The sequence below is a fragment of the Pristiophorus japonicus genome, chromosome 14 (assembly GCF_044704955.1).
Source record: "Pristiophorus japonicus isolate sPriJap1 chromosome 14, sPriJap1.hap1, whole genome shotgun sequence".
Classification (NCBI taxonomy): Eukaryota; Metazoa; Chordata; class Chondrichthyes; family Pristiophoridae; genus Pristiophorus; species Pristiophorus japonicus.
Window position 1 is genome coordinate 457,327 of NC_091990.1, and position 19,541 is coordinate 476,867.

The following is a 19,541-nucleotide window of genomic DNA, read 5'->3' on the forward strand; positions in this document are numbered from 1 at the left end:
ATCGCTCCTTAGCCCCCGAAGGGGAGTGTGGAACACCTCCCTTATCGCTCCACACTCCTCCTGGGGCGATACAACTCAATATCCCACTTTGAGGCGGTAGACAGCGCCCAGCGCTAAAGGTAGCATTCCAGGTGCCTCACCGCCTCAAAGCGGGCCGTAACGAATTTCTCGCCCTGTGAGTTTAAAGCCTGCAACATCACTCAAACTGCCTCATGTGCTTTCCCTTCTGCACTTTTCAACATTGGTGGCTGGAGTGGATGTCTTTATGATGGAGTAATCTGCCCCATCCCTCAGGCATTTTGTAACCTTTCCCCTCTCCCCCAGCTTAGGGCTTTCAACTTATTTTTCATGCATTTTAAAACTTCTTTCTCCCAATATTCTATAACTGGGGGAAAGGAGCTTCAAAGAAAACAAAATAAAACATTTAGATTCATATAAATATATTTAGTTCAGCTAAAGGAAGATTTCCTTATTTTTATTTTAAATTTTCTTTACTCCAGTAACAAAAATTGACCTAAAGCTGGCACTGTAGCTGAATGCATGTGTTTGATTAAAGTTACTCACTTTTTTCTGCAATTGCTGCTTGCCTGAAAAATAAATGCAATGAAATCAGGAAACTCCCAATAATTCATCATCTTTATATTTTAAACACAGATGTAGGAAAGAAAATATCAGTAACATCAAATGCCCCAACAACTCACAGTGCCAGCCGTGGCTCAGTGGGTGGCACTCTCTCTCTCGCCTTTGAGTCGGAAGGTTGTGGGTTCAAGTCCCACTCCAGAGACTTGAGCACATAAACCGAGGCTGACACTCCCAGTGCAGTGCTGAGGGAGTGCTGCATTGTCGGAGGTGCCGTCTTTCGGGATGAGACGTTAAACTGAGGCCCCATCTGCTCTCTCAGGTTCCATGGCACTATTGCGAAGAAGAGCAGGGGAGTTATCCCCGGTGTCCTGGGCCAATATTTATCCCTCAATCAACATCACTAAAACAGATTATCTGGTCATTATCACATTGCTGTTTGTGGGAGCTTGCTGTGCGCAAATTGGCTGCCGTGTTTCCCACATTACAACAGTGACTACACTCCAAAAGTATTTCATTGGCTGTAAAGCGCTTTGGGATGTCCTGAGGTCATGACAGGTGCTATATAAATGCAAGTCTTTTTTAAAAGCAGGTGATTATACTGACTCATGTTTCTAATCAACAGGATGGGTTATAGCAACATTGCACATAAGCCTCTTTACACAAAATGCTCTAAGCATATCACGTTTTGCAATCCAGGAGAAGTTCGTTTAATAACTTTGTAATTACTGACGTGCTAACATTCTCAGAAATCACATATTCCAAAGAATGGCCTAGAACGTTGGATCGCACCATGCTGGTCTTACCGCTGTAGAACGGGCACTGTATGCATGTGTTTTATGCGCTCTCCCCCCCCGCCATATTGGTAAAAGCTCCTGAATCGGTGTCATGGGTTCGCGGCTGAAACCAAACGCGTGTGGAAATAGGGGGCCTCACGCCCGCTTGAGTCCCCTAAAAATTATTTTGCAACTGACTGCAACAAGGGACGAGCACTTTTTGTAAAGATGCTTATGTGCTGGGTGTTTTCAGGTGCTGGAGGCTGTCACCGGAAAGCTACGTTTTATTTCACCAGACTGATTCCTGGGATGGGGCGATTGTCCTATGAGGAGAGATTGAGTAGACTAAGTCTATATTCTCTAGAGTTTAAAAGAATAAGAGGTGATCTCATTGAAACATACAAAATCCTTATGGAGCTTGACAGGGTAGATGCAGGGAGGGTGTTTCCCCCCGGGCTGGAGAGTCTAGAACCAGGGGTCACAGTCTCAGGATAAGGGGTCGGCCATTTAGGACTGAGATGAGGAGGAATTTCTTCACTCAGAAGGTGGTGAATCTTTGGAATTCTCTGCCCCAGAGGGCTGTGGAGACTCAGTCGTTGAGTATAGTCAAGGCTGAGATCGATAGATTTTTGGGCTCTAGGGGAATCAAGGGATATGGGGATTGGGCGGGAAAGTAGAGTTGAGGTAGAAGATCATCTTCATCATCATAGGCAGTCCCTCGGAATCGAGGAAGACTTGTTTCCACTCCTGAAGTGAGTTCTTAGGTGACTGAACAGTCCAATATGAGAGCCACAGACTCTGTCACAGGTGGGACAGACATTCATCAAGGGAAGGGGTGGGTGAGACTGGTTTGCCACGCGCTCCTTCCGCTGCCTGCGCTTGACCTCTTCACGCTCTCGGCGTTGAGATTCGAAGAGCTCAACACCCTCACGGATGCACTTTCTTCACCTGGGACGGTCTTCGGCCAGCGACTCCCAGGTGTCACTTTACCAGGGAGGCTTTAAAGGTGCCCTTGTAACGTTTCCACTGCCCACCTTTGGCTCGCTTGCCGTGAAGGAGCTCCGCATAGAACATTTGCTTTGGGAGTCTCGTATCTGGCATGCGAACCATGTGGCTTGCCCAGTGAAGCTGATCGAGTGTGGTCAGTGCTTCAATACTGGGGATGTTGGGCTGGGCGAGGACACTGATGTTGGTGTGCCTGTCCTCCCAGTGGACAGCCTTGGTATTGAATGGCGCAGCAGGCTCGAGGGGCCATATGGCCCACTCCTGCTCCTATTTCTTATGTTCTTATAAAGAGAAATTAATGATGGGACACTTACTTCAGTCTTTGGTATTCAGTTATTGCTTCATCAAAAACTGAAAAAAAAAACAACAAATTTAATGTCAGGATGAATATATTGAATAATAATGGTATAATTTGTTTGGCGCTTTCTAAAGGAATGCTGGAATTTACTTAAAAGCACAAATTCTCACCTTGTCCCGATAGGTTGATTGCTCGTTTATGAGTCTGTTTACCATCAAACAGTTCCAGGGTGTATTTGCCCTTGTCTGCTTCGGTTGGATCCAGGAACTGCAGCCAGACCTGGTGATTATCAGATCCAACCCTCCTCCTTTCTTGAGACTCAAAGCTTTTTCCACTAAAATAAAAAAAATATTGCTTTTTTAGTTATTTCTACAGAATTTCATCATCATGTTAGCTTCAATGCAGCAAAGCTATGGGGAATCCTGGCCGATATTTATCCCTCAATCAGCATCACTAAAAACAGATTATCCGGTCATTATCACATTGCTGTTGTGATAATGACCGGATTGTGGGAGCTTGCTGTGCGCAAATTGGCTGCTGCGTTTCCCACATTATAACAGTGACTCCACTCCAAAAGTACTTCATTGGCTGTAAGGTGCTTTGGGACGTCCTGAGGTCATGAAAGGCGCTATATAAATGCAAGTCTTTATTTCTTTCATATTTTAGTGCACCGGAGTCTGGTGCCTGTAAGCTATTACTCAGGTGTCGTTACCAAGGAGACAACAATTGATTGTCTATACAAGTGCACTCACGCACATCATAAAAAAGGAAAAAATTATTTCAAATGTTCTGTTGAAATATTTGAATATAATGATAATTATTATCTCTCACATATGGGGTATGGCAGCATAGTGGTTCTGTGACTGGACCAATGATCCTGAGACACAAGTTCAAAATCCCCCTCCGGCAGCTGGGGAATTTAAATTCAGTTAATTCAATAAATCTGGAAATAAAAGCCAGTGTCAGTAAAGGTGACCAAGAAACTACCGGATTGTCGTAAAAACCCATTAGGTTCACTAATGCCCTTCAGGGAAGGAAATCTGCCACTCTTACCCAGTCTGGCCGATATGTGACTCCAGACCTACAGCAATGGGGTTGACCCTTAACTGCCCCTGAAATAGCGGCTCACCACCACATTCTCACGGGGCAATTCAGGACGGGCAATAACTGGCGGCCTTGCAGTGACGCCCACATCCCGTGAATGAATAAATAAACAGAATCACTCGGGCTCAGTATCGAACACCATAACCAGCTCGCTAATTCAACCTTGGAACTTTCATGTTTTTTTATTCTTTATAATCTATTTAATGTACTTCACTTACTTTAAGGACCAGGTTTTTTTCATATAATCCATGTTGTACTTCATTAAGGAATAAAGCTTTATTCCATCGGCTGTGGGCTGTACTTGTAATTCAGAAGCAGACACACCTGTGGAACAAAAAGCGCGGGTAATAGAAAGAGACATTAAAACCAGGCACAGGATTTGTTTTTATTCGTTCACGGGATGTGGGCATCGCCGGCAAGGCCAGCGTTTATTGCCCGTCCCTAATCGCCCTCAAGTATAACCACTGTTATTTTTGTCGTACTTTGGTACAACTGAGTGTCTCGCTGGGCCATTTCAGGGGCAGTTAATGGTCAATCTCATTGCTGTGGGTCTGGAGTCACATATCGGCCAGACCGGGTAAGGGCGGTAGATTTCTTCCCTAAAGGGCATTCTTGAACCAGATGGGTTTTTATAACATAGTGATTCTAACTTTTTTTAATTTCCAGGTTGATTAAATTGACTGAATTTAAATTCCCCAGCTGCCGTGGTTGGAGTTGAATTTATTTCTCCGGATTATTAGTCCAGGTCCCTGGATTACTGGTCCAGTAACAACCAGTGTTGTTTATCGCTTGACTAGTATTCAGAGTATTTATTTAATCTTAGATCACATTAGTCTGTTGGTTTATTTCACAGATGGTTCTTTTGATCAAATACAATTGTTCAGATTGATGATTAGTATGTTTGACATGTATGTGCAAAATGTTTTTATCTCTCAATTGATGGCCTATAATTTAAGACGTTCATTTAAGAGCTGTAGAGGAACAGAGGGACCTTGGAGTGCAGGTCCACAGATCCCTGAAGATAGCAGGACAGATGGGTAAGATGGTTAAGAAGGCATAAGGAATAATTACTTTTATTAGTCGAGGCAGAAGAAGACAAGAGCAGGGAGATTATGCTTGAACTGTATAAAACACTAGTTAGGCCACAGCTCGAGTACTGCGTGCAGTTCTGGTCACCACATTACAGGCAAGATGTGATTGCACTGGAGAGGGTACAGAGGAGATTTACGAGGATGTTGCCGGGACTGGAGAATTTTAGCTATGAGGAAAGATTGGATCGGCTGTGGTTGTTTTCTTTGAGGAGGCTGAGGGGAGATTTAATTGGGATGTATAAAATTATGTGGGGCCTGGATAGGAAGGACCTGTTTCCCTTAGCAGAGGAGTCAATAACCAGGAGGCATAGATTTAAAGTAATTGGTAGAAGGATTAGAGAGAGATGAGGAAATATTTCTTCACCCAGAGGGCGGTGGGGGTCTGGAACTCACTGCCTGAAAGGGTGCTAGAGGCAGAAACCCTCACCACATTTAAAAAGTACTTGGATGTGCACCTGAAGTGCCGTAACCTGCAGGGCTACGGACCGAGAGCTGGAAAGTGGGATTAGGCTGGGTAGCTCTTTGTCGGCCGGCACAGACACGATGGGCCAAATGGCCTCCTTCTGTGCCATAAATTTATAGGATTATTCTTCGATGTAGTAATATTTGGCTGAGGAGCTTGTCAGCATTCTGTGTGATAGACACTCATGCTACCGTTATAGTACAGTGCTGGTTTGAGATTGGTACCTGCTTAGAGTGACACAGAGCCAGCAGACTGAAGTTATACCGCCAGCTCCACAGTACACTCGTATATGCTAACTTTCATGCCTGGGCAGAGCTCTGCTCAGCGATATCCAAATTCCAGCTAAAATTTTAACGTGAACAGGGGAGAAACAAGACAGTGAGCCTTGGCCAAGATCAAGCGCTTTTAAAATTGAGTTGAAAAAATTTATGAGCGACGCAACAAGCCACCTAAAAGTTTTTTAGTGAGCTTCAGATCAGTGGCAGTTATAGCGCAGTGGGTGTAAGGGCAATGCTCGGCCTCCTCCTTTAAAATAATCTCACAACACTTCCCTGAACTTGATCTGGCTGGTTTAATTTTCAAGCTGCATCATGGCACTTCTGCTGGGGCCAAGTCAGCCTGCTTTGTGTCAACATTAACTCGATATTCAATATAGATCCGTGTGAGCTGGTGCATTTTGGCAGGAAGAATAAAGAGGGCCCTGCTGCTTGGATAATAAGGGGACGAAATTGTCCCATGCCCTGACCTTCCAGGGCCGGGACTTTTATCATTCGGGCCGGAAGCACCATCCTGACGCTGCATTGGGCCATAGTGCGGCACTGAGTCCAGCGCTACATGGATGCTCCATTAAAGGGGAGGGGCCGCGGGACACTGCATGGCCCTTTGGTGGCCCCCACCAGGCCAGCAGGGACGCACGAGACTCCGGGCCGGCAGCCCAGCACCCAAACCAGGCACAATGGCAGCCCGATCCACGCTAGGGCCCGAGAGTTGGGCCGACCAACAAAGGTGGCGGCCCAGGGCACAGCAGGCCTGCCCTTTAAACCGCGCCCCGCGAGCGGATGTCCACCAGCTTCGCCACCCGCGGGGCTTTAAGGGGTTGGCGGTCGCGGCGATATGTCATCAGGCACTGCCAAACCTCAGGGGTAATTTCCCAGGAGGCAGTACTGCCCCTCCCCCCCCCCGGGCAAAAACCACCTTTCGCCCCATTAGCGCCCCCTGGAGGCACTAACAGGGATATAAAAACGAGCAATTTCTCCCCCTAAGTGTCTAAATGGGGTAGAGGAGCCAAGGGAGCAAGGGGTACATATTCACAAATCACTAACAGTACTAACGCAGGTTAATAAGGCCATAAAAAGCAAACCAAGCCCTGGGGTTTATTTCTAGAGGGATAGAATTGAAAAGTAGAGAAGTTACGTTAAACTTGCATTGAACTTTGGTTAGACCACACTTAGAGTTCTGCATGCTGTTCTGGTCTCCATATTATAGAAAGGTGGAGAGGCACTGGAGAAAGTGCTACCAAGATTTACAAGGATGATACCAGTAGTGAGAGGTTATACTTATCAGGAAGGGCTGAACTGGCTGGAGCTCTTTGCTGTAGAAAAGAGAAGGCTGAGGGTGAGCTGGGAGAGGTCTGTAAGACAATGAAAGGCTTCGATAGGGTAGGTGTGGAGAAATTGTTTCCACTTGTGGGGATTCCAAAACTAAGGAAACGAAAGACTTGCATTTCTATAGCGCCTTTCACGACCACCGGACGTCTCAAAGCGCTTTACAGCCAATGAAGTACTTTTGAAGTGTAGTCACTGTTGCAATGTGGGAAACGCAGCAGCCAATTTGCACACAGGCAAGCTCCCACACACAGCAATGAGGTAATGACCAGACAATCTCGTTTAGTGATGTTGATTGAAGGATAAATATTAGCCAGGACATCAGGGATAACTCCCCTGCTCTACTTCGAAATAGTTCCATAGGATCTTTTACATCCACTTAAGAGGGCAGATGGGGCCTCGGTTTAACATATCATCTGAAAGACGGCACCTCTGACAGTGCAGCACTCCCTCAGCACTGCACTGGGAGTGTCAGCCTAGATTTATGGCGTGGGATTTGAACCCACAACCTTCTGACTCAGAGGTGAGGGTGCTACTCACTGAGCCATGGCTATAAATATAATAAATAAATGCAATGGGGAATTCAGGAGAAACTTCATTACCCAAAGAGAGGCAAGAATGTGGAACTCGCTGCCACAGGGAGTAGTTGAGGCGAGCAGCATCGATGCATTCAAGGGGAGGCTGGAGGTGGGAGGAGGTTCGTGTGGACTGTAACCTGCGGCATGGACCAGTTGGGCGGTGTGGCCTGTTTCTGTGCTGAAGACTCGATGTAACTCAATGTTTAGTATGAATGGCCTGTAACAAGCCAATGGACAAAGAGAAAGAGAGCACACAATTTGACGGTCAGAGATCCTGGGCTGAAATAATTTGCAAACTGCCATTTGTTCTCTGTTAACATGTTAAACATAAACACGTGTCGATCGCTCCTAAATACTGAAGCATTACACGTTAGTTGTAGCCGTCTCCGAATCATAACTAACCTTGCACCATTACAACTTTGTTGTCCAAAAATTATCCTCCAAATTTTTTTGAAACAAAATGTTTTAAAAGCAGGAAACCTGTTTGGATTACTCATAATACAGGAACTCGGTTATCCTGCTGGGCATTCTGCCACTTTTTATATTAGACAATTAATTTGCTTTTCTCAGCAACAGTGCTGTCAATGGATGATGTCAGCAACATGTGATGCTGTCTCATGACCAAACGTCCAGTAGTCAAATCACATAACAAGAAATGACAGGGTATGTATGGGCCGAGATCTCTGCTCTCCTCTAATTCTGCCCTCCTGACCATCCCTGATTATAATCGCTCCACCATCGATGGCCGTGCCTTCTGTTGCCTGGGCCTCAAGCTCTGGAACTCCCTCCCTAAACCTCTCCGTCTCTCTACCTCTCTTTCCTCCTTCAAGATGCTCCTTAAAACCGACCTCTTTGACCAAGCTTTTGGTCACCTGCCCTAATTTCTCCTTATGTGGCTCGGTGTCAAATTCTTTGTCTTATATTACACCAGCGAAGCGCCTCGGGACGTTTTACTACGTTTAAGGTGCCATATAAATACAAGTTGTTGTTGCTTTGTTCTGGAACCGAAAGACTTGCGTCTCCACTGAGCAAAGAAATAAGATCTGGACAACTTGGCTTCGTGGATAAGCAAGCCCTCAGGTCTGGTCCTGAGCCACACAAACTCAGGTGTGATCTCAGGTGCACTCTGTCAGTGTCGCAGTGGGCAGCACCCTCGCCTCTGAGTCAGAAGGTTGTGGATTCAAGTCCCACTCTAGGGACTTGAGCACAAAAACCTAGGCTGACACTCCCAGTGCAGTGCTGAGGGAGTGCTGCACTGTTGGAGGTGTCGTCTTTCAAATGAGATGTTAAACCGAGGCCCTGTCTGCTCTCTCAGGTGGATGTAAAAGATTCCATGGCACTATTTTGAAGAAGAGCAGGGGAGTTATCCCCGGTGTCCTGGGGCCAATATTTATCCCTCAATCAACATCACTAAAACAGATTATCTGGTCATTATCACATTGCTGTGTGTGGGAGCTTGCTGTGAGCAAATTGGCTGCCGCGTTTCCTACATTACAACAGTGACTACACTCCAAAAAATACTTCATTGGCTGTAAAGCGCTTTGGGATGTCTGGTGGTCGTAAAAGGTGCTATATAAATTCAAGTCTTTATTGTTTTATGCTGAATTAGCCAGGGTTCCCAACTCCAGGCTGGTCCCGGAGTCTTCTGGAAATAAAGATTAATCTCCTGGTCACTGCTGCAAGCAACCCAGGAGAGAAGCAATAGGTGCATTAAGCAAAGTATACGGGTTTTATTCATTTTATTTGAATACTTTTGTTTATTAGTTATTAGAGATGGGGAAAAAGTTTTCTGACTGGGGTGGGGGGGGAGGAGATCATGTGACGGAAACTCCAGGAATACATCCAACCAGAGTTGGCAACCTTAGAGTTAGCTGATCTCTCCTGGTGTGACAGGTGTGTTGCTACAATTGGCCTCAGCATACCTGGGCTGGGCGGGCAGGGGCAGAAACCTGTTCCTGAACGCCACTCAATGTGGAGAGAGATCTGGACCAGGCTTGACTTAAAATATGTGATGATGAGGGGGGGAGGGGGGAAGGGGTGAGGAAGAGGAAGAGGAAGATGAGGAGCAGGAGGAGGAGAAGGAGGAGGAAGAGGAGGAGGAGGATGCAGATGAGGAGGAGGGAAGAAGATCGACAAGAACCACTTGTATTTATATAGTGCCTTTAACGTAGTAAAACGTCCCAGGGTGCTACACAGGAGCGATATCAAACAATATTTGACACCGAGCTACATAAGGAATATTAGGGCAGTTGATCAAAATCTTGGACAAAGAGGTAGGTTTTAAGGAGCATCTTAGAGAGGTGGAGGGAATTCCAGAACTGAGGCAGCTGAAAGCATGGCCACCAACTCAAGGGGGCAGAATTGGAGGAGTGCAGACACAGAATGGAGGGGTTGTAGGGCTTGAGGAGATTACAGAGAGAGGGACAATGGAGGGATTTGAAAACAAGGATAAATATTGTAAAATCGAGGCGTTCCTGCGAACACAGGGGTAACATGATGTTATCGTTACCGCGTGATATCATGTAACAAGGATTGATACCGCTCAAACCCATTTCAATTATAGAAGAAACTTTCATTGTGGGCATCCCAGGTGAAAGGCCATTGTGATCCACTCAGTATCCTACTCACAGAATTTTGCATCTATTTCATGTTAACTTACAAAATGAGTGGTAAGTGTAAAGACATTCTAACAGTGAAAGGTTCTGTACTATAAGTATTAGCACCACACGCAGAGTCAAACTCCAGCTTAAATTAACTCAGCACCTCCGGCCAAGAGGCTTTTCATAGTGTAACCAAAATATCTTGACACTATCCTAACCATACACTGAATGCTTAAAAACAACCAAAACAGCAGGGGTAACATCGGTAAACTGAAGCATTCCTTCACCACTCAGTAAGCACTTCAGGAAATATGGGGGAGAAATTGGGCTCCTTTGCGCCTCCTGTTAGCACCTCTAGGAGGCGATAGCGGGGCGTTATCGGCTCTGTGACCGGGCGCAGTGAGAGTACCAATGCCCGCGAACTTCCCTTGCAGGTTAGCGGCGGTGGTAAACCCCTAACGCCGTGACCTCCTGCATCCCGGAGATCGTGGCGTCATCTGGCTAGGTAGCGCCCCGATACTGCCACGGATGCAAACTTCGGTTCCGCCCCCTGCAGCATCGCTGGGCGTCAATACCGAAAACTGCAGGAGGCATTGTTAGGGAGGCCGGGCACTTAGGGAGGGCAGGTGAGGGAAGTGAAAATGATTTATTGAGCCCTCAGGTTATTTTTTTGTAATATTTTCTTCTGCCGCGATTGATCAGCCCTGCTCTCTGTTACCGCGCTCGGGGCTGACCGCCATGGATCACGGCTGCTGTCGGTGAGCAGGGAATTAGATTTATTGCAGAGTCTGCAGCGACGGCCAATCCCTTTACAGGAGGGAAGGAGCCTCCAATCCCGATAGCGCTGTACGATTTCACGCCCCACTTCCCTCCTGGAGCGCTAAACCCAAAGTTTGCGTCTGCTAGAATTGGGTAGTGGTCGGTGATACTTCTGCGTTCCCGCAAACATTATTGGCCCAAACTGGGGGCCACGCAATTTCTAGCCCTCTGTCTTTCATACATTTATATTAAAGTAGCACGGCTGAAAAATAACAAAAGTCTAATAGTTAACCTGAGGGGTTCTCTCACCGTAACTTCAGGGGCTGGGTGGAAACATCGAGAAAGTGTCGGTGGCTTTTTAACGCTGTTCCTCACAGGTTTCACCCATCTTCTGCCAAGAGAAATAGGGGAACCCCTGCAGACGTTCCACCCCATAATGCTTAACAACACGTGACAAGGCTGACTACATAAGACTGGTTTTTGTGGTCATTTTGTATCAGAATCATAGACTGGTTACAGCACAGAAGGAGATCATTCGGCCCGTCGAGCCCGTGCCGGTTCTCTGCAAGAGCCCCTCAGCCAGTCCCCCTCCCCCGCCCTTTCCCCGTAGCCCTGTGATTTTTTTATCCTTCAGGTACTTATCCAACTCCCTTTTGAAAGCCACGATTGAGTCTGCCTCCACCACCCTCTCAGGCAGCGAATTCCAGATCCTAACCACTCGCTGCGTAAAAACGTTTTTCCTCATGTCGCCTTTGGTTCTTCTGTCAATCGCCTTAAATCTGTGTCCTCTGGTTCTCGACCCTTCCACCAATGGGAACAGTTTCTCTCGATCTACTCTGTCCAGACCCCTCAAGATTTTGAAATGGCATTTTAAAACGTCTGTAGGGCCGTAGCTTAAGTCAAAAATAAATTGGAAATTTGTCGCTGTGTCAAATTACTTACCGCTAATTCTGCAGATTTCCTTGAGAATGTCATCAAAGGCTGCAACAAAAGATACACACAGTCAGAACAACAAAAGGCTCCTGATTTTATCAGCACTACATATTAGAACACAGCAAACTCCATTATATTTAGAACATTATGGTGATTATGCATAGCTTTGCTATGCCAATAATGTTGATATTTTAAAAAGGAATTAAGTGCTTTGTAATGATCAGAATTTGTTTTCTGAAATGTTACTGTAATTGTCAACAACTCCCTCTCCTCGGGCACACTACTCCACCTTTTCAAAAGTGCCATAATTGCTGCACTCTTTAAAAAGCCTACCCTACTGGCTTGCCTCCAAACTCCCCTTCATTCTCTCGGGTTCTGGAACGTGCTGCAGCCACCCAACTTGTGCCCTCGTCGCCAATCATTCCCGGTTCCTTCAATCCGTCTTCCAGCTCACCCACAGCACTGAAACAGTCCCGATCAAAGTCACCAACAACATTCTGTGTAACTGTGACTCTGGTGCGTTGACCCTTCTCAACCTCTCCACAGGACCAGGCCGTCCCCTGCCTCTCCCCTGCACCCACTTCCACGCTGATGCCCTGACATGTTTGCACTGCATGCAGCGAGCACATTTCCGCAATGGTTTCTCCTCCCCTTTGGCCGTCTTCAGTGCACCCAGGGGTCCATCTTTGGCTCCTCCTGTTCCTTATTTGTATATTGCCCTTGGATGACATTATCTGTGACCACAAGGTGAAATTTTACATGTAAGCTGATGATAGAAAGAAAGACTTGCATTTATATAGTGCCTTTCACGACCACCAGACGTCTCAAAGTGCTTTACAGCCAATTAAGTATTTTTGGAGTGTAGTCACTGTCATAATTAGGGAAACACAATAGCCAATTTGCGCACAGCAAGCTCCCATAAACAGCAAATGACCAGATAATCTGTTTTTGTTCTGTTGATTGAGAGATAAATATTGGCCCCAGGACACCGGGGATAACTCCATGGGAGCTTTCACGTCCAGAGAGAGCAGACGGGGGCCCGATTTAACATCTCATCTGAAAGACGGCACCTCTGACAGTGCAGCACTCCCTCAGCACTGCACTGGGAGTGTCAGCCTAGATTTGTGCTCAAGTCCCTGGAGTGGACTCCGAGACGAGTGTGCTGCCCACTGAGACATGGCTGGCACCTTTGACATCTGATATGCAGCTTGACCTCAGTACCACATTCTTTGTCTCCAGTACTGTTCCTGTCCTCTCCAACTGCCTGTCATCATGTTCAAGATGAACAAAACAATGTAACCTGGCAAATCCAGATTGAATGTCATTGCTGCTCTCTGCACTGGTTGAGTATTTGGGTAATCAATAGGCAGCTGTATATTTGATCCTTGCCACTGGACCAAGACCTAGCTCTGTCAAGCCCGTGTGATGGCTGGTGTGCAACGGTCACCCCACGTCAAAAAAATCCACCCACAGGCATCTTCCACCCTTCAATATATAGTTCGGGATCTGGAATATTAGATCCTTCATTGAAACACCTGTGAACTCATCCCTTTTTGGTATGGAAGCAAGTCATCCTCGATACGCGGGACTGCCTATGATGAGAATGTATATTTGATTAGAACTTTGATCCTGTTTGAGGGAAGTGATCTCATTGTCTACATCTCTCTCTCCTCCTTTAAGATGCTTCTTAAAACCTACCTCTTTGACCAAGCTTTGACCATCATCCCTAATATCTCCTCATGTGTTTTGGTGTCAGGTAATTGCTCCTGTGACGTGTCTTGGGACATTTTACTTTGTTAAAGGTGTTATATAAATTCAGGTTGTTGCTGTTGTTGTATTGCTCTTGCATTCTGACATTGAGGGGGTTGAAATTCACTTTATAACGCTGCCTGTTAGCACCAGTGCGAGGCAGCTAATGGGCGGCAAAGAGCGACCTTCGACGGTAAGCAGCGACAACGCCTCGTCCTACATTCAGTCGGATCCTTGGCCGCGTGATGACATCATCCAGCATACAACGCCCGCGATGTTTGCTTTGTACGCTGCCATACCGGCAGGGGGCCGCACTGCTGGAGAATAGTGACTGTTAAAGAGCGGATCCCGGGTGGAATTGCCCAGAAAAGACGGTAAGTTTTTCTCTTGATTCATTTCTGCCTGTGTTCATTAGTTTTAAGAGCGGGAAGTGTGTGCATGACCAGAGAAGTTTTAGTTCATTTTTTTTCCCCATTTTTTCCCCTGTGAGCAGAAGATGAAATTTTATATGTAAGCTGATGATAGAAAGAAAGATTTGCATTTATATAGCACCTTTCATGACCACCAGACATCTCAAACCATTTTACAGCCAAAGAATTACTTTTGGAGTGTAGTCACTGTTGTAATGTGGGAAATGCGGCAGCCAATTTGCACACAGCAAGCTCCCACACACAGCAATGTGATAATGACCGATAATCTGTTTTTGTTCTGTTGATTGAGGGAAATTCCCATCGGGAAATTCAGTCGGCCTCCTGAGTTCCTACCTGAGGGTGAGTATGCAACACCACTGTTAAAGTGTATCTAAGGGTTAAGTCATGGCAGGAGAGCTCGGACACGTGTTATGCTCCTCCTGTACTATGTGGGAAGTCAGGGACGCTTCCAGTGTCCCTGATGATTACGTGTGTGGGAAGTGCATCCGCCTCCAGCTCCTGACAGACCGCATTGCGGCACTGGAGCTGCGGGTGGATGAACTCTGGAGCATCCACGATGCTGAGAATGACGTGAATAGCACGTTTAGTGAGTTGGTCTTACCGCAGGTAAAGGGTACACAGCCAGATGGTAAATGGGTGACCAACAGGAAGAGCAGTGCAAGGAAGGTAGTGCAGGGATCCCCTGCGGTCATCCCCCTGCAAAACAGATACACCGCTTTGGGTACTGTTGAGGGAGATGACACATCAGGGGAGAGCAGCAGCAGCCAAGTTCATGGCACCGTGGCTGGCTCTGCTGCACAGGAGGGCAGGAAAAAGAGTGGGAGAGCGATAGTGATAGGGGGTTCGATTGTAAGGGGAATAGATAGGCGTTTCTGCGGCCACAACCAAGACTCCAGGATGGTATGTTGCCTCCCTGGTGCAAGGGTCAAGGATGTCTCGGAGCGGGTGCAGGACATTCTGAAAAGGGAGGGTGAACAGCCAGTTGTCATGGTGCATAAAGGTACCAACGATATTGGTAAAAAACGGGATGAGGTTCTACGAGACAAATTTAGGGAGCTAGGAGCTAAATTAAAAAGTAGGACCTCAAAAGTAGTAATCTCAGGATTGCTACCAGTGCCGCATGCTAGTCAGAGTAGGAATCGCAGGATAGCTCAGATGAATATGTGGCTTGAGCAGTGGTGCAGCAGGGAGGGATTCAAATTCCTGGGACATTGGAACCGGTTCTGGGGGAGGTGGGACCAGTACAAACCGGACGGTCTGCACCTGGGTTGTGCCGCCTAGGAGGAGCATATCACGTGACCGAGCTCTCCTGCCATGACTTAACCCTTAGATACACTTAAATTGGCAACAACAATGCTAAAGTTTACTCACTGATATAGAAGAGAAAAAAGAAAAACTACTCACCAGTCACCAGCCAATCACTTACCCCCTTGGCTGTGACGTCACCTTCCTATTTCTTTCTACTTCTTTTTGCCTTCTCCCTGTAGCTGCACTGGCCGGGCCTTTTATAGGCCTCTCCGATCCCTGGACTCACGCCTCAGCGACCATGGACTCCCGCTGCCTCTCGCGGCCTTTATAGGTCTCGCCGATCCCCGGACTCACGCCTCAGCGACCATGGACTCCCGCTGCCTCTCGCGGCCTTTTATAGGCCTCTCCGATCCCTGGACTCACGCCTCAGTGACCACGAACTCCCGCTGCCTGTCGCGGCCTTTTATAGGCCTCTCCGATCCCTGTACTCAGGCCTCAGCGACCACGACATGCAGAAGATAAAGGTACGCGGAGTCAGAGGAAATGTATTAGCATGGATAGAGAATTGGCTGGCTAACAGAAAGCAGAGAGTCGGGATAAATGGGTCCTTTTCGGGTTGGAAATCGGTGGTTAGTGGTGTGCCACAGGGATCGGTGCTGGGACCACAACTGTTTACAATATACATAGATGACCTGGAAGAGGGGACAGAGTGTAGTGTAACAAAATTTGCAGATAACACAAAGATTAGTGGGAAAGCAGGTTGTGTAGAGGACACAGAGAGGCTGCAAAGAGATTTAGATAGGTTAAGCGAATGGGCTAAGGTTTGGCAGATGGAATACAATTTCGGAAAATGTGAGGTCATCCACCTTGGAAAAAAAAACAGTAAAAGGGAATATTATTTGAATGGGGAGAAATTGCAACATGCTGCAGTGCAGAGGGACCTGGGGGTCCTTGTGCATGAATCCCAAAAAGTTCGTTTGCAGGTGCAACAGGTAATCAGGAAGGCGAATGGAATGTTGGCCTTCATTGCGAGAGGGATGGAGTACAAAAGCAGGGAGGTCCTGCTGCAACTGTACAGGGTATTGGTGAGGCCGCACCTGGAGTACTGCGTGCAGTTTTGGTCACCTTACTTAAGGAAGGATATACTAGCTTTGGAGGGGGTACAGAGACGATTCACTCAGCTGATTCCAGAGATGAGGGGGTTACCTTATGATGATAGATTGAGTAGACTGGGTCTTTACTCATTGGAGTTCAGAAGGATGAGGGGTGATCTTATAGAAACATTTAAAATAATGAAAGGGAAAGACAAGATAGAGGCAGAGAGGTTGTTTCCACTGGTCGGGGAGACTAGAACTAGGGGGCACAGCCTCAAAATACGGGGGAGCCAATTTAAAACCGAGTTGAGAAGGAATTTCTTCTCCCAGAGGATTGTGAATCTGTGGAATTCTCTGCCCAAGGAAGCAGTTGAGGCTAGCTCATTGAATGTATTCAAGTCACAGATAGATAGATTTTTAACCAATAAGGGAATTAAGGGTTACGGGGAGAGAGCGGGTAAGTGGAGCTGAGTCCACGGCCAGATCAGCCATGATCTTGTTGAATGGCGGAGCAGGCTCGAGGGGCTAGATGGCCTATTCCTGTTCCTAATTATTATGTTCTTATGTTCTTATGTAAATAGCAGGGCATTTGAAAAGCAGTGACAGGATCAGACCAAGTCAGCATGGATTTATGAAAGGGAAATCATGCTTGACGAATCTTCTAGAATTTTTTGAGGATGTAACTAGTAGAGTGGACAAGGGAGAACCAGTGGATGTGGTGTATTTGGACTTTCAAAAGGCTTTTGACAAGGTCCCGCACAAGAGATTGGTGTCCAAAATCAAAACGCATGGTATTGGGGGTAATTTACTGACGTGGATAGAGAACTGGTTGGCAGACAGGAAGCAGAGAATCGGGATAAACGGGTCCTTTTCAGAATGGCAGGCAGTGACTAGTGGGGTGCCGCAGGGGTCAGTGCTGGGACCCCAGCTCTTTACAATATACATTAACGATTTAGATGAAGGAATTGAGTGTATTTTCTCCAAGTTTGCAGATGACACTAAACTGGGTGGCGGTGTGAGCTGTGAGGAGGACGCTAAGAAGCTGCAGGGTGACTTGGACAGGTTAGGTGTGTGGCCAAATGCATGGCAGATGCAGTATAATGTGAATAAATGTAAGGTTATCCACTTTGGTGGCAAAAACACGAAGGCAGAATATTACTTGAATGGCGGCAGATTAGGAAAAGGGGAGGTGCAACGAGACCTGGGTGTCATGGTACATCAGTCATTGAAGGTTGGCATGCAGGTGCAGCAGGCGGTGAAGAAGGCAAATGGTGTGTTGGCCTTCATAGCGAGGGGATTTGAGTATAGGAGCAGGGAGGCCTTACTGCAGTTGTGCAGGGCCTTGGTGAGGCCTCACCTGGAATATTGTGTTCAGTTTTGGTCTCCTAATCTGAGGAAGGATGTTCTTGCTATTGAGGTAGTTCAGTGAAGGTTCACCAGACTGATTCCAAGGATGGCTGGACTGTCATATGAGGAGAGACTGAATCAACTGGGCCTTTATACACTGGAGTTGAGAAGGATGAGAGGGGATCTCATAGAAACGTATAAGATTCTGACGGGACTGGACAAGTTAAATGCGGGAAGGATGTTCCCGATGTTGGGGAAGTCCAGAACCAGGGGACACAGTCTTAGGATAAGGGGTAGGTCATTTAGGACTGAGATGAGGAGAATCTTCTTCACTCAGAAAGTTGTTAACCTGTGGAATTCCCTGCCGCAGAGAGTTGTTGATGCCAGTTCATTGGATATATTCAAGCGGGAATTAGATATGGTCCTTACGGTTAAAGGGATCAAGGGGTATGGAGATAAAGCAGGAAAGGGGTACTGAGGTGAATGATCAGCCATGATCTTATTGAATGGTAGTGCAGGCTCGAAGGGCCGAATGGCCTCCTCCTGCACCTATTTTCTATGTTTCTATGTTTCTATGTTTAGCGTGCTCTCTCATCTTTGGGCATAAAAACTGAATTTCGGCCTTTGAGGCTGTGCCTAATGCCCGACACTAAAAGCAGCACTCGGCGGTGAGACTGCCTCAAAAACAGCCATAACCAATTTTGAGCCTGATGTCTGATGCCTGACTGCTGTGGGTCTCCACTGTTAATACTATACATCCTTTCATTAAACAGATGGCTGTCACCCTCAACAACACACTCAACAACAACGTATATTTATATAGCACCTTTAACGTTGCAAAATGTCCCAAGGAGATTCACAGCAGTGTTATAAAACAAAACAGATAAATTTGTCACCGAGCCACAGACGAAGAAATTACAGCAGATAGGTTTTCAGTAGTGTCTTAAAGGAGGAAAGAGAGGCGGAGAGATTTAGGGAGGGAGTTCCAGAGCTTGGGGCCCAGGCAGCTGAACGCACGGCCACCGATGGTTGAGCGATTATAATCAGGGATGGTCAGGAGGGCAGAATTACAGGAGCGCAGACATCCATTCATAAACATTAGTTTACGGTGGGTCAGCTGGTTTGTCTTGTGGCGTGCAGCATTGGAGGAAGAATTGCCGGTCCTTCAGTGTTAAAGCGCCAAGCGATTATACCCATCATCAGTCCCTCCCTCCATTCACTCAGACGCTTTGTGTCTGAAAACCTCAGAGTTTTAATTCAAAACAATTTTCCTTACTTTGATTGAGCATCTCAAGGACACTGGAGTCTTGTCCTCGTTCATCAGCCACCACCACTTTATAAGCTCCTTCATCCTGCTTCATCACCTGCAAAGAAAAATCATTCTGTAAACACAAGAGGAAGCGCATGTAGCGGGTTTTCCTCTTCAGAGTGGCGGTTCCCGTGGGATTTCTACCCACCCTCTGGATTTGCCCCAATCTCAACCTCAACAACAACAACAACAACGTGTATTTATGTAGCGCCTTTAACGTAGCGAAATGTCCCAAGGTGATTCAACGGAGTATTATGAGACAAAAAATTTGACATCGAGCCACATAAGGAGAAATTAGCGCAGATGACCAAAACCTTTGTCAGAGAGGGAGGTTTTAAGGAGCGTTTTGAAGGAGGAAAGAGAGGTAGAGAGACGAAGAGGTTTAGGGAGGGAGTTCCAGAGCTTGGGGCCCAGGCAACAGAAGGCACGGCCACCGATGGTGGAGCGATTATAATCAGGGATGCTCAGGAGGGCAGAATTAGAGAACGCAGACATCTCGGGGGGTTGTGGGGCTGGAGGAGATTACAGAGATAGGGAGGGGCGAGGGCCATGGAGGGATTTGAAAACAAGGAT

General features: G+C 46.8%; 1 protein-coding gene across 1 annotated transcript in view; it reads right to left on the reverse strand.

Moving 5' to 3' along the window:
* myom3 (myomesin 3) overlaps positions 1-19,541 on the reverse strand; it is a 136,822-nt gene that overhangs the window by 10,560 nt on the left and 106,721 nt on the right. Inside the window, exons 28-33 of the mRNA XM_070898386.1 lie at positions 18,936-19,023; positions 11,800-11,838; positions 3,981-4,086; positions 2,829-2,992; positions 2,675-2,711; positions 565-587 (exon numbers count right to left, since the gene is read on the reverse strand). Of these exons, the coding sequence (XP_070754487.1) occupies positions 565-587; positions 2,675-2,711; positions 2,829-2,992; positions 3,981-4,086; positions 11,800-11,838; positions 18,936-19,023 (457 nt within the window). The remainder of the gene's footprint in view (positions 1-564; positions 588-2,674; positions 2,712-2,828; positions 2,993-3,980; positions 4,087-11,799; positions 11,839-18,935; positions 19,024-19,541) is intronic.